The following is a 14,509-nucleotide window of genomic DNA, read 5'->3' as shown; positions in this document are numbered from 1 at the left end:
GAACATGACAGGACTTTCTGGCCTGAAAGTTCCTGGGATGAGTAAGGCCAAGGCTGCTCCGTGACAGATGTTATTTCACACCACTGTGGTTGCTTCCCCTCCCCATCCTTTATCCTTTTCTCTGTATTCTCTTGCAGCCTGATAAAAAAAAGTTTATTTTTATTATTTATGTGACTGTGTGTCTGTATGTGTATATGTGCATATGAGTGTAGTGCTGCCAAAGGCAAGAAGAGGGCTTTGGTTTCCATGGAGCTGGAGTTACAGGCAGTTGAGAGCTGCCTGATATGGGTGCTGGGAACCAAACTCAGGTCCTCTTTAAGAGCAACAAACCTTCTTAACTGTTCAGCCATTTTTCTAGCCCTGATTTATTTCTATTTATTTATTTATTTATTTATTTATTTATTTGAGACAAGGCATTTTTCTGTAGCCCAGGCTGGCCTTGAACTCTCAGCCCTCCAGCCCCATTCTCCTGAGTGCTGGAATAACCAGCCTGACAGGCCTAGGCATATTCTAGAGGTACGCGTGCTCCTCCCTTTGACTTTCACTCATTGAAACAGTGGACCCCAAGGAAATAGAATTCTTCATGACTGAAGAAGAGAACGCCTAAAGCTTGGGCCAGTCAGGAAAAATTTTCTTGGAGATTTGCAACTTACCAGACTCCTTTCCAGGGGAGGCAGGGATGGGTCAGTGGTTAGCAGGGAACCCCTTGACCAGGACTGCTTATGGATAATTCTGCTTAACAAATCTCAACCGCACTTGAGGACCTCAAAGATGGACTTGGGTTGGAGTTCGTTTTCCCTCTTCTCAAGGTGGCCACTTTGGATAAATTTCCCTTTTGGCTTTTCACTATTAATTTGACTGTTCTAATTGGTCTATGGAGGATGAGTGGCTGAACCTGGATTGTTGGGGCACTGGCTGTGACTCCAAATTTGATAACATTGGAATTACAGGTGTGTAATCCCCATGCCTGATGATTCTTTTTCAAATTCCTTTACTAGGAAACCAACAACCTTGGAAGCAGAAACCGAGGTGAGGAAAGGAAGCAGCTTCCTCTGGAAGCCCGACCTGTGCTTCTTCTTCAAGAATGACTCTTCAGTCCCTTGAGGTTGTGTCACCACTTAGGAAGAGGCAGAGGCTTGAGCAGTTGAAAGGACCTGTCTAGGGCCAGCAGCAGTGAGTGTCGGGGCGGATGGGAGCCATGTGCTCAGGATGTAGTGTGTCTTCCTGCCACAACGCCAACATGCCACCAAACCAGTGTGAGAGTCATGCAACATGGGCATGTCTGGGAACCTGGTTGCAAATCTCTGAAGAGTGTTAGGAGGAAACAGAGTCATGTATTTTTAGGCCTTTAAGGACTGGAATGAAAATTCATGGGTACAAGCTGTGCTGTAGAAATTTCAGCTGAGACTAGGAAGAAACTTCTAGAAAAACAACTTATCTGAAGTAGGTGAATGGTGGCCCTCACAGGTATGTCTACAACCTGGAAATGGTGAATGTGGCCTTACTGGTGCTGGGGGCTGGGGAGTGGGTGTGGGGTGGGGTGGCGTCTTTGCAGATACAACTAAGGATCTTGGGATGAGATTGTTCTAGATTACCTTATTGATCCCTAACTCCAATGACAAGGATTTGGAGAGAAGAGGGGAAGGAGGTAAAGAAAAACCATCACTTACAAGCCAAGCGCTTCCCAGAGTTACTTTCACTAAGGAAGCCAGGGAGGCCCTCCCCTTAGAGCCTGCAGAGGGAACACAACCTTGCCTTAGGAAGGAAACATCATTTGTGGGTGTCTCCTAGGATTGTGGTAGGGTCTGAGACCAGACTCCCTCAGAGAGTATGAGCTTAGTCATGGGTGGGTTGAAGGGGGGACTCTGTTTATGTTCATGTTGATGAAGGCCCCTACGGGAGAAGGCCTGGCAGAGGAGTATACCCCAGCTCTGCCTCCTGCTTGATACTTACCATGAGAAGCCCCTTGTAGGCGTAGACTATACCAAGCCAGATGGTCATGTGGGTGTTCTCGCAGTGCTCCAGCAGAGGGCGGATGGAGATGTCCCGGCCTGCTGGGTCCGGCTAGAAAAAACAGAAATCCCAGGATGGATGGGCACCCTTCCAACAGCGGGGTCCCTAGCCAAGGGCCCTTCTCCCTCCCATACCCACAACCAGAGACACATTCAGGAGAGCTTTTGGACACCAACTCTGTGTTCCCACGGTGTGGGGCGAAGTTACCAGCTAGCATCAGCTGTCTTCTGCTTGCTGGATGTAACCCAACCCTTGCCCCCTTCTTTGTGTCTGTCCCACTAGAGCCAGAGCTGCTGAGGGTAAGACCTGGGTCAGTTCTGTGCCCTAGGATCTAATAAGACCTTGTAAGCATCCTGACAGAAGTAAAGATTATTTTTGTTTTTGTTTTTATATAAGACAGAGTCTCCCCGTAGCCCCAGCTGAACTGGAACTCACTATGTAGACGAAGCTGGCATCAAACTCAGAGCTCCACCTGCTTACGCCTCCTAAGTTCTGGGATTAAAGTTATGTGCCACCTGGCAAAGATTATTCTAAAGAGATACTTGTGCCCTTCGCTTCTGCTACCAGACTAATGACACAAGGCACCCCAAGGAATTGGAATTTCCCTCAGGAATCTCATCTGGTAGAAAGAAAAAGCTGAAGTCTGGTGCCAATCAGAAGGGGAACTTGTTTCCTGGAAAGAGATTACACATGGTGCTGACTTCTCAGACTATCTTACAGAAGAGACTGGAGCCAGGACAATGATGAGCTGATGTTGGGGGGACCACACCTTGACCAGGACTGCTTAGCTATGCAATGTCTGGCCCTCCACTTAAACCTAAACCTCATGTCAGGACCTTGAAGATGGTTTAGGTGAGAACATCACTGGATCTTTGTTCTTCCCAATGTGGCCACATTGAATAAATCTCCCATTTCTCCTCTTTACTGTTCCTTGTTTGTTTAATTGGCTTATTAAGGGCAAGTGACTGAATCTGGCTTATTGGAGATGTCAGGGCCCAGGCTCTGACACGTAATAGTTTCAGTAATAGTGCTCACTTCAGGGGCTGGAGAGATGGCTCAGCAGTTAAGAGCACTGGCTGCTCTTGCAAAGGATCTGGGTTCACTTTCTAGCACCCACATGGTGGCTAACTACCATCTGTAGCTCCAGTTTCAGGGGATCTAATGCCCTCTTCTGGCCTCTGTGGCCACTGCATGTGCAGGTACACTCAACACACATGCAGGGAAAACACTCATACACATAAAAATAATTAAAAGACCAGTGCTCACTTGGCAGCACATATACTAAAGTTGAAGTGGTACAGAGAAGATCAGCATGGCACCCACACAAGGATGACAGGCAAATCTGTGATTCATCCTATGTTTTTACTGAGGAGCTATGGACAGCTGATGGCTTCTGGGGATGGGACAGTCAGTTTTCTTTAAATGTGTGGCCTGTGCTAGGTCAATCACCTTCCAGTGGATGGTCCCACACCCAGGAGTATATGGGCATAACAAATTTGAGTCAATGTATTAAAAATAAAAATAAGCCAGGCGTGGTGGCACACGCCCTTAATCCCAGCACTTGGGAGGCAGAGGCAGGAGGATCTTTGAGTTCGAGGGCAGCCTGGTCTACATAGTGAGTTCCAGGACAGCTGGGGCTACAAGGAGACCCTGTCTCAAAAAAGACAAAAAAATAAAAATAAAAATAAAAAGACACAAATTCAGGGAGGCAGGGAGTGGATCTGGGAGGAATTAGGAGTGGGGGCTAAATATGATCGAAATACATTTTATGAACTTCTCAAAGAATTAATACAAATGTCATATTAAAAAATTGTAGTAATCTTGGCCAAGAAGAGCTATCTGTAAGGCTTGTTGAAAGAGCAAGGGAGAGCAGTAGTACTGCAGTAGGGAGGCCTTCAGGAGCCTCTGGAGTTAGCTGGAGTTACAACATGTGCCAGCGCAGCCATGCCTATGACCTGCCACAGGCCTTCTTAGAGAGATCTGCATTGAGGAAGCACTGATGGCAGCCATGTTATGGATCACATGACACAGCCTGGGCCTAAGCTGATTGGACAAGAGGTAGGCATCTGACTCCAGGAAGCCGATTCTGAGGCAGGTCAGGGATCTGTGAAGTTTGCTAGTACAACCGTGCTCTTTCTGAAGAGGGGGTATATAGAGACCCTAGAAGTAGAAGCAAGCTCTGCTGGATACTGATCTTTTCTGAACCACCTGGGAATAAGCCGCAGGGATCCTAACTCTTCATTCCTAAAGCTCTCAGCGTGTAATTCCTAAGAACAGGGACTTGGGAAATTTAACAATGATACAGTGCATGTTTTAATATATTAGGCATATTCAAATTTCATCAGTAGGCCCAATAATGTCCTTTACAGCACCTGTGTTTTTTTCCAAACCAGGATTTATTCCAGGACCATGTACTGCTCTTACTGTTGTGTCTCTCTGGTCTCATTTCATAGGTATTCCTGAGCAACTCAGCTCAGTTAATTTGCAGTGCTTCTCAATTTGGGTTTGCTGACTGTTGTCACCATTAGGTCCAGGTTAGTCACACTGGGCAGGAATTCTGCATAAGTGATGTCCTTGCCTCCTCCATGTTTCACCTCTGGGGCACTTGATGGCACTTTGTCCGATTATTGGTGATGTTAACTGTGATCACTCAGCTGTGCTGATGTCTGCCCGGTCTCTCCACTTGAAAAATACCATTTTCCCTTTGTGAGTAATAAATCATCTGTGGGAACCTCTGTGAGGATCCTGTTTCCCACAAACACTAGCTCAGGGCTTCCCCACCCACGGAAGAGTCCTACCCATGTCATGTGGCAGTGGGAGCTATAAACTGGGAATTTGCTGTCACCTTATTTGAATACTTCATATTCTGCTGCAAACCAGTTCTTTCTTCCACTTACTTATGGCCTCATGGGTTCCTTTTTAATTTAGTCTTACAATTCATTGCTACCTTTATTCATTTTGCTGCTCATGTTTACATTTAGCCAGTGGGGAAGTCCTTCATATTGCCTCTTATGTTTTCTCCCACATAGTCACATAATTTTGGGAACACTTTCTTACTTCTTGGTATAGGATGTTCTAGCCTCCCCCAGTATTTTCCTTGGCCCAGCATTGGAATTAATTATTTCTCATTATAGTGGGTAATGGTGTTTTGCAACCAACAACTGAGCAGTTGGTGTGCTCACTGTCTCTAGGATGTCATTGCTTTCCAGTCCTGTCCATGTATGTATTTGTGTATCTATCCATCTGTTTGTTTCATCTATGTATATCATTTATCTATCATCTATCCATCATCTTTCTATCTATCATCCATCATCTATTTATCATCTATCTATCTATCTATCTATCTATCTATCTATCAATCTCTATCTATCTGTCATCTATCTATCATCTATCTATCTATCATCATCTATCTATCTGTCATCTATCTATCATCTATCTATCTATCATCTATCTATCTGTCATCTATCTATCTATCATCTATCATCATTTATCAATCATCTATCTAATCATTTATTTAGCATCTATTTATCATATACCATCTAAGTATCAATAATTTATCTCTATTTACCTATCCATTGATCATCTATCATCCATGTATCAATCATCTATCAGTCATCTATCATTCATGTACCTAGCAATCCTTGTCATCTCTCCATCATCTATTTCTCAATCATCTATTCCATGTCTGTCTATTTTATTAGTAAATTCACACCTCAGAGTTCTTGTTTGCCTTCTCCCATTCCCTCACTGCATCTCTCTTCTAACCAGGTCGCAATATTTACTCACTTGCTCGGGTCCACGAGTTAGCTTCAGAAGTGGCACATAGATATGCACTGACAACAAACTAAGTTAAAGATTTCATAGCAAAACTCTTTGCTGTTCCAGTGGCTCCCTTGAGGGATTGTTCTCAAGGAAAGGTGTACAGGCTGCCATGTTTTTCTAGGGTTGTGCTGCTGAGGCCTGACAGTAAGGGGTGGGTGTGCCCAGGCTCAATCACTAGAAGGAGGGCACTTTGATGAAGTTCAGGGTGTGGAAGGCAGGGCCTAGGCAGGTGAGACTGGAAGCCCTCTCTTCCTTGACCCTGCTCTCTAGGCACTGCCTAGGCCCCGTGAGTGAAGAAAGATGGTGCTCCTGTTGAAGCAGTAAGAGCAGGGTCTGGTTTAGCCTGTGAGCTCAGGCCATTTTGTCATCAGATTGTCCAGCCACATGCTCTCTCAGGCTTGATATCCCTTCAACTGTCCCAAGCCATAGAAAGGCATTAGCTCAGCCTCTTTGAGTCCATAGAGACTGAACCAATACGTAATCAGGAAAAGACAGCAGGGTCCTGGGGTGATTTCCAGAACACAAAGTCAGATCTGCCTGGGCTGGAGTCCCCTTCATGACCCTCTTAATTGCTAGACTGCATTCACTGTGGGTAATGGGGTTTCCTGACATCCTTTCATTGTTTAATTAAGGAGATAGAATGGACTTGTCCCTAAGGTCAGCAGGGACTTGGTGTTAGATTCTGGGCTTCTTTCATCTCTGACAACCACATAGACATCAAGCTGCAGGAGCACAGGCCCCCGTGGTCATGCGTGAGCAGCAGAACCATTAATGATGATTGGGTCTGCTGTCCTAGATGAAAGGCAGCCATTTGTGATGGGCTCAGGCTCTCAGTGGAGAGGGGCTGGTTCTGCCATATACCAGTGTGCAATGTAAGGAGAATGTGGTTAGCAGAAGCTGACAGCAGCTGCCTGGCTCTTACATCCAATGACGGGAGTCCCTCCTGCTGTTCTTGGGGAGATGGTTTCATATTTTCTTTTTAAAAAACTCAACTAGAAACTTCTCCTTGAGGACCCTACCTGTTGCCACCTGTCTTTCTTCTTGGCCTCCCCAGAATTAGTCTGAGCTGTCTCTTTGAGTCAGGGGGGTAATCCTTGATGGAAGGTGATGACCCATGCTTTCCTCCACAAGGGACCTGGCCCTGTAGCAGGCTCAGGTTTCCATAGATCTGTAGGCCTAGAATTGAGCTTAATACTTCCAGGATGTGGAATGGACTGCTTGCTCCCCACTCTAGGTTTCCTTGACACCCCCCTGCAAATAACTGTCTTCCTCTAGTAAGTCATTGGTCCTTGTGCCATTGGGAAGATTTCATGAAACTGCTGGGACCTGCCTTTCCTGCTGCCCATGTTCCAGCCTGACCATCTTTCACCCCACACCCCATAGCTTCTCCTCTGAACTCTTTGAATCCCCATATTCAGCCTTTTGGGTCTATGTCCACCTCAGTAACCTGGACATAGCCTGGGCTGCAGAAGGGCAGGGCAGCAAGGACAGAGCCCATGAAGCGTTCAGACAAGGCAGTGGTTCCCTAGGGGAAGGAGGTAGGGGAGCTGAGACCCCCCTTTCCTATGTTATGGGCACTGATTTGGAAATAAACTTCCAAAGTTGGTCATTCACATCACCTCCATGCAGTCCTATCTCCAGGCTTTAGGAGCTGGGGATAATTTTAGGAACAATGAGGTGCCTGTTCTTGATAGGCTAGGGGATGGGGAGTCTTTGAATACAGTCACGAGACCCTTGTACTGAATCCCAAAGTGAGCTAAGCGAGTCATGCTTCTGTCAGATCATCCGGATCCTGTGATAGCAGAGTTCACAGTGCTCTTTGCTGTTGCACCTTAGGGAGAGACACCTGAGGGCGGGAAGGTGGAGTTCTAACCTGAGTGCTTACGTGGCATCAGTGTTGTGTACCAAAGTGCCACTAGAGGGCATCAAAGACTCGTGCAGTGGGTCCAGCCCTGTGCTGTGGATTAATCTACCTGCTGCCAGGAGCACAAACTCTGTATTTAGTGAGGCTGCAAATGGTGAAACCATCAGCAGCATCCCCTGGGACTATGGAAAGTTCACTGGCCTTAACAGAGGCCACTGAGACCAGATATCCAAGAACCGCAGGGGACCCACTCTGCAGTTTCCAGAGGGGGCGCTGCTGGGGAAGGTGGCACTGCCCTGGACCTGTCCCACTGTGGGCTGTCCACATGGCCCAAGGCCTGTGCTTGGGCTTCAGGCCTGCTTCTCTGCTCTGTGTCCAGGATTGCATTTCCTGTCACTTAATGGTGCTGTTCCTGCTAGTGATGATTGGTTTGTAAAGACTTGAAATCTCTTGTTTCTCTTTAGATTTTTAAAAAATATTTTATTATTTTTTGTTTTATGTGTATGAGTGTATTGCCTGCATGTATGTAAATGCACCTATGTCATGCAATGCCCATGAAGATCAGAAGAAGGCATTGAATTCCCTGACTGGAGTTACACCTGTCTGTTAGCTGTCGTGGGTGCTGGGAATCAAACCCAAGTCCTCTTCAAGAGCAGCCAGTGCTCTTAACTGCTGAGCCATCTCTCTAGCCTCTCTCTTTAGTTTTCTTCCTCACGTGTTTCTCACCTGGCAATCCAGTCATTCATTTCATAACTTCTAAGCACTCCTAATTTGCCGGGTACTGCTGTGGGCATAGGGATGTGACAATCACTAGGACTGAAGCGAGTCCAGCTCTCACAGGTCTCCCATTTTACTAGAACCAGCTGGCTTCCATGAGAAGTGGCCTCAGAGGGCTGTGCATTGCCTCCCACAAGCCAGCAGTTGTAAGGACAAGGCTCACCTGCTGATGGTAAGGTTGACAACCTCACTTCTCAGAATCCTGAGAGGTCCCCCTCTGCTCATTTTACAGATGAGGAAGTAGAGGAATAGATAGGCTGAGTAACCTGCCCAGGCTCTCCATCTGGTATGTCACAGGGATGAGATTAAACCTTGGCCTCGCTGGTGTTTTTCTACCCTCACCATTTGCCCCCTCTCCCACTGTCCTGCCTCTCCAAATTATCTTGCCAAATTCTAAGGAGACAGTGGGTATAAACCCGCTCTGTGCTCCAGTGGTGTGTGTGTGTGTGTGTGTGTGTGTGTGTGTGTGTGTGTGTGTGCGTGCGTGTGTGTGTGTTCATTGTTGAGCATTCAATAGAAGCCTCTGGAAGCCTGAAGCTCTGGGGTCACTGAGCTTTGGTGCTGCAAGCTGAGCTCAAGCTGAGAAAATGCTTGCCTGTCTGGCAGGGTGCTGTGCCTAGTAGAGAGGTTGGACACTTGCATGGGATGGCCAGAGGGTGGACGTGCTCATGCCTGGCTCCTGGTCCAGCACAGTTCAGCAGGAGGCATGCACAAGCTGCTTGGGAAAGCCTCCCTCATCTGTGCACAGAAAGGAGGGCAGCTGGCTGGAGTCCCTCTGCAGGACGCAGTTCCTGACAATGTAGGTCAGCAGCCCCTGGGCATGTCCTACACTGTCAGGCTGCACATGTAGATAAGCAGGATGTCAGGGCCTGGGTTCACCTACTCAGGACAGAAAGGACAAAGGTCTTGGTCCTGCTACAGGTTTGCTGGAAGACCTTGGGTAAGCTTTTCTCCAGACCTCAGCTTCCCACCTGCTAAGTGAGCCCATTGATTCCTCCCTTTCCTTCCTCCCTTCCTCCCTTTCTCTTTCTGTATATGCAAGTTCTTTTTATTTATTTATTTTTAAATACTTAAAAAATTGTGTATGAGTGTTATGCCTGCTTGTGCACGCACGTTGTGCACCCACGTTGTGCAGTGCCCACGGAAGACAGAAGAGGGCATCGGATCCCCTGGAATTGGAGTCTCAGACAACTGTTAGCTGCCATGTGAGTCCTGAGATTTGAACCCGGGTTTTCTACAAGAACAGCCAGTGCTCTTAATCGCTAAGCCATCTCTCTAGCTCCAATGCAAATTCTTACATATGCCAGTACTCGTGGAGGCTGGAGGTCAACCTCAGATGCTCTTCCTTAAGAGCCACCCACTTGGTTTTGTTGTTTTTCGTCTGTTTCAGACAGGGTCTCCTTTAGCCTCAGCTGGCCTGGAACTTGCTACATAGAGCAGGCTGGTTTTGATCTCACAGAGATCCACCTACCTTTTGCCTTCCCGAATGCTGGAATCGAAGGTGTGCCCCAGCACATCTGGCCTCTCATTAATTAATTACTTTCTTAATTAATTTGAGAAAGGGTCTCTCATTGGGACCTGGGACTCAGCGATTAGGCTAGGCTGGCTGCCTAGAGGGGTCCCAAGAATCTGCCCGTTTCAGCCTCCTCAGCACCGAGATTACAAGTATGTATACCATGCTTGCTTTTTTCCTGGGTGCTGGGGCTCGAACTCAGGTCCTCATGCTTGCTCTCTCCCCAGCACCTCTCCTCCTCACTGGTTAATCTACAGTGTAGTGAACATCAGCCTGGATCATTGGAGAAGGGCTAACTTGTCCTCCATTTATAGTGACTTATTCTATATTTCCCCAGTGCCTGCAGTGTGTCATGTAGGTAATTAGACACTGGGGCACAGGGTGTCTAAAGCCATGATGCTGGTCTCCTTGGATCATGCATTGTAGTCAATACAGATGTTCAACAAACTGCACAGAACTGCTATGAATACCAGAGGTGACAAGTGCTCCCAAAGAGAACACTATGGTCCTGTGGGAAGCAGGGAGAGGAGGACTGCTTCAGGTCAGCTCACCTGGGAAGACCCTTCTGAAGTGATGGCATGAGTCTGAGACCCAAAGACTGTGAAAACCCAGGGAAGAGGAAGTGGGAAGACCTGAAGTGGCCAAGAAGTTGGCATGTGTTAGAAACAAAAGAGCCAGTGGGCTGGGTATGAGAAGCAGAGCCAGCAGGGCCTCACTGAGCAAGGTGTGTGCAGGCCACTGGGAGGAAAGGCAGACACAGGTCTACTAGGCCAAGTGGGACCCTGAGGCTGTTGCTTCTGAGCAGTTCCAAGACTTCGATGCTGCTGGGTTCAGGGATGGCTCCAGAGGAAGCAAGACCTCTAAATGATTTTAATTTTGTTTTTTATTATTATTGTGTGTGTATGAATGATGAATGTGTGTGGGGTGTGTGCCACAGCACACGTGTGGAGGTCAGAGGACAACTTTTAGTAGTTGATTCTCGACTCCCATTATGGGTCCCATAGATCCAACTCAGGTCATCAGGCTTACACTTTTACCAGCTGAGCCATCTTGCCAGCCCCCTTTAAAGAATTTAAACAATGAGGGGACATTTGAGCCTCAATTAAGAGTTCTTAGGCTAAAAATGAGGTTCCCTTTTGTCATTTGCACATCCAAAACAGGGAGAATAAAGGCTAAGCACAGGGCAGCAGTGACATAGCTATTCTATAGACTCTGATGCTGGAGCAGATCCTGGTGTCCTCGGCTTGTGTGTGTCCTGGTGGGCTGAGTGGGCCGGTGGGGCTGGGTTAGGATTTGGGTCCAAGAAGGGCAGTGAAGGGCCTAGTGGGGGAGCCTGATGTGTGCCATGTGCCATGCCTGTCACTGGACTCTTGGCTCAGGTCTTCAGAGCTTCCGTCCCACTGCTCCAGTGGGTACCTCAGTTACCCTGGGCCTGGCCAGTGCTCCTTGGAAGGAGGGACCCTTCCACCTGGCCAGCTCCCTATAGCTTCCTTGCAGAACTTTCTCCATTAGCCATTCCTGCCTCCAGTTGTTGTTCGTTCTTTCCTCTTTCTTTCTTTCTTTCTTTCTTTCTTTCTTTCTTTCTTTCTTTCTTCTTTCTCTCTCTTTCTTTCTTTCATTCTTTCTTTCTTTCACTTCTTTCAATTCTCAGGTCGAATTTTAAAATACATGGAAAAATTGGTAGGTTTTTCTTTTTGATATGACTATGTATAGATATGTGAACATATGAGTGTTTTGTGTTGGTGGGTGCATGAATTTTGGGGGCTGTATTTCAGTGCCTCAAGATGCTTCTTATGATGGGGTAGGTAAGTCAACACTGACTCTGTGGGGACATAGAGGACCCCATTAAGGAAGCTTGGACAAAGAGGGGAAAGGTCCCAGAGTCATTCACTGAACAGCTGTGTGCCCTGAACATACTTCTAAGCTTCTCTGAGCCTATTTCCTCATCTGCAGTCTCCCAGGGCTGGCAAGGCGATGAAGGGAAGTAACCTGCATGTTTACCACTGGCAGAAGCCAGGAAGCTCTCTCCTGATGTGTCAGCCATCCTTATTATCATTACCTGAAGAGAGTCTCAGAGTGCAAGAGCTAGAAGGAAATTTCTGGATCCTGCAGGGGCTGTATGGCTTATCTCAATAGCAGCAGCCCCACATTTTGGAAGCAGCAAAGCTAGAAGCTGTCATTTCAAGGTAAGAAGAATTCCTTTCTGAACACGTGCTTACAAGTTTTTTTTTCAGAGTCACAGATCTGGAGGGAAGTATGATGTCACCTTCAGGGGCTCTCAGGGGCACTTCTGGCAGTTTTTTCTTTGTGGGTACAGAGTGCAGCTCTTGATGGTGAAGGGGGTATCTGTGCTATGCAGGGTACCCTGCACTCTAGGTACTAAATATCACGATGTCCTACACTTTCTGTGCACACAGTGTTCTTCCCTGGGCTCTATTTCTAATACCAAGGGGCTTATGCACTAATCCAGTTCTTTTTATATTACATGAGGTCCAGGAAAGGACTTGTGGCAAACACGTGGCACAATGCCCTGGCATCTGTCTTGTGTGATGGAGGGAACAGGCTGGGCAAAGGCAGAGGCTGGACCAAGTGGGCTGTGACCAGGAAGCAGTGAGGGGAGGCAGAGATAACCACAGAACATGAGGTGGGGGCCTCAGCTGAGTCAGCAAGGACCCCCAAATTCTGAGAAGTACCCTGAGTTTGGCCTTGGGGTCTAGCCAACATTCTGTGGCTCTGTAAGAGTTACAGCTGCGGAGCAGTTCCAGGTTGATGGTGCAGCACAGGTCCTAATACCTCCAGCCTTTTTTAGTCACTGCAGAATTTTGTACTGCAAGTTCTCTTTAATGTTGACCTCAGGGTAGCATGGCAAAGGAGTAGGGATTTTCACATCCATGTCCATGTAAGGAAACTGAAGCTCAAAGGGGACAAGACACTTGTGGAAGGTGGCACAGCAAGGCAGCAAGGCAGAGGCAAAGCTTAGCCCTGGGTGCTTTCCCACAGAGCAAATAGGACATCTCAATTGCTTCTTGGATTCCTCAAATGCCGCTCTGTTTTCTGGGAGATAGATTTGCACTTTGGGGGCACCCCTGTGCTCCCCCCACTAGTCTCAGGCCTCTGGGGCAAATGAGCTCCTTGGTATAGCCACTGACCCTGAGCTAGCTGGTGCTCCTCAGGCGGGTAGCTTTCACGGTGGTCTGTGACCCTGTAATCTCCTAGGGGTCTGCAGTGCAACACGGCACTCTTGAGTGAGCTTGCTAAGATGGGAGAAACCAGCGTCCAGTACCCAGAAACATGCCCTGCCCTCAAGCACAAGGTCGGCCTAGCATCTAGGAAAGGGAAGGAAGAGACTTGCACAGACAGTTGCTCTGGAGAAGGGAGACCTATTGGTGGCCTCGGGTGGCCTGCAGTCATGTGCTACCTCACCCGCACTGTGTTTAATGTTGTTAGGCCTGGAGGGCAGAACTCTGGCAACTTCGCATGGAATCCAGACTTCCAGCTTCCTTTAGAACAAGAGGCCCTCAGTGGCATGGGGCAGTGCTGGCCTGTGGCCAACCCTGATCTGACTCTGAGACTGGGTTGCTTGTCCCTCAAGTGTAGCCTCACAGGGACTGCAGTCTCCACTCATGTCTCAGAGTTAAGGGAATGCCTACAGGAGCATTTGCTTCTGTGTGTGTGTGTGTGTGTGTGTGGTGGGGTACATGTGCACATGTCTGCACATGCAAGTCAAATATGGAGGCCAGGGGACAACCTTTGATGTTGTTTCTTAGGAGCTGTCAACCTGAGTTTTTTAAAAATTTAATTAATTAATATTTATTTTATGTTTATGGGTGTTTTACCTGCATGTGTGTAAGTGCACCATATGCATGAAATGCCAGAAGAGGGCGTTAGATCTCCTGGCACTGGAGTTATGGATGGTTGTTAGCTGCCATGTAGGTGTTGGGAACTGAATCCAAGTCCTCTGTAAGAGTGGCTACTGCTCTTAACCATTGAGCCATCTCTCCAGCCCTTGACTATCTTATTTCATTAATCCATCATCATAGGCCTGGCTCTAGGTCAACTCTTGTGCTAGGGGATACAGTGATGCTCAGAGAGGCTGAGTGACAGGGAAAGGGAAGAACTGGTACCCAAACCGGGCACACAAGCTCCCAAAACCTTCGCTCTAACACAATCCGGATCTTTCCAACAGCGTGCTCTGGGCCTGGTGTGCCAGCCTCTGCAGCCACCTGCACGTTGTTGATTCCATATTCTCTGTGCGCTATGATGTGAGGGAGGGTGGGAACCCTATCCTGGGCTGGACTCGATCCTGATCTGAGCTGGCCTGGGGTAGCCTTGTATTCACCTCCTGCCTCTATCTACCCCTTAGGTCACAAGGTCTCTGAGGGGACAATTGCCCCAGGTCTTAGATGACATTTGGGTCTCCAGAAGTGAACTGAGCTTCCAGAGGGCCTTGTCCAGGCTTCCCAAGCCCACTGTTGACGTGGCAGGCCTCTCTTCTGCTCAGCCTTTGACCTTAAGGCATC

The 14,509-nt window shown here is 47.7% G+C and overlaps 1 protein-coding gene and 1 non-coding gene across 2 annotated transcripts in view; one reads left to right on the top strand and one right to left on the bottom strand.

The window, feature by feature from the left end:
• Gabbr2 (gamma-aminobutyric acid type B receptor subunit 2) overlaps positions 1–14,509 on the bottom strand; it is a 296,026-nt gene that overhangs the window by 18,576 nt on the left and 262,941 nt on the right. The window contains exon 14 of the mRNA XM_008850966.1: positions 1,954–2,064. Coding sequence (XP_008849188.1) covers positions 1,954–2,064 — 111 coding nt within the window. The remainder of the gene's footprint in view (positions 1–1,953; positions 2,065–14,509) is intronic.
• Positions 3,272–3,377, top strand: LOC115067342. Its single transcript, XR_003846767.1, has one exon. It is a non-coding gene; the product is annotated as a U6 spliceosomal RNA (small nuclear RNA).

This window comes from Nannospalax galili, unplaced genomic scaffold, assembly GCF_000622305.1.
Source record: "Nannospalax galili isolate Female #2095 unplaced genomic scaffold, S.galili_v1.0 scaffold2085, whole genome shotgun sequence".
Lineage (NCBI taxonomy): Eukaryota > Metazoa > Chordata > Mammalia > Rodentia > Spalacidae > Nannospalax > Nannospalax galili.
Note: the sequence above shows the minus strand (reverse complement) of the source record. Positions and strands in the feature narration are given on the sequence as shown.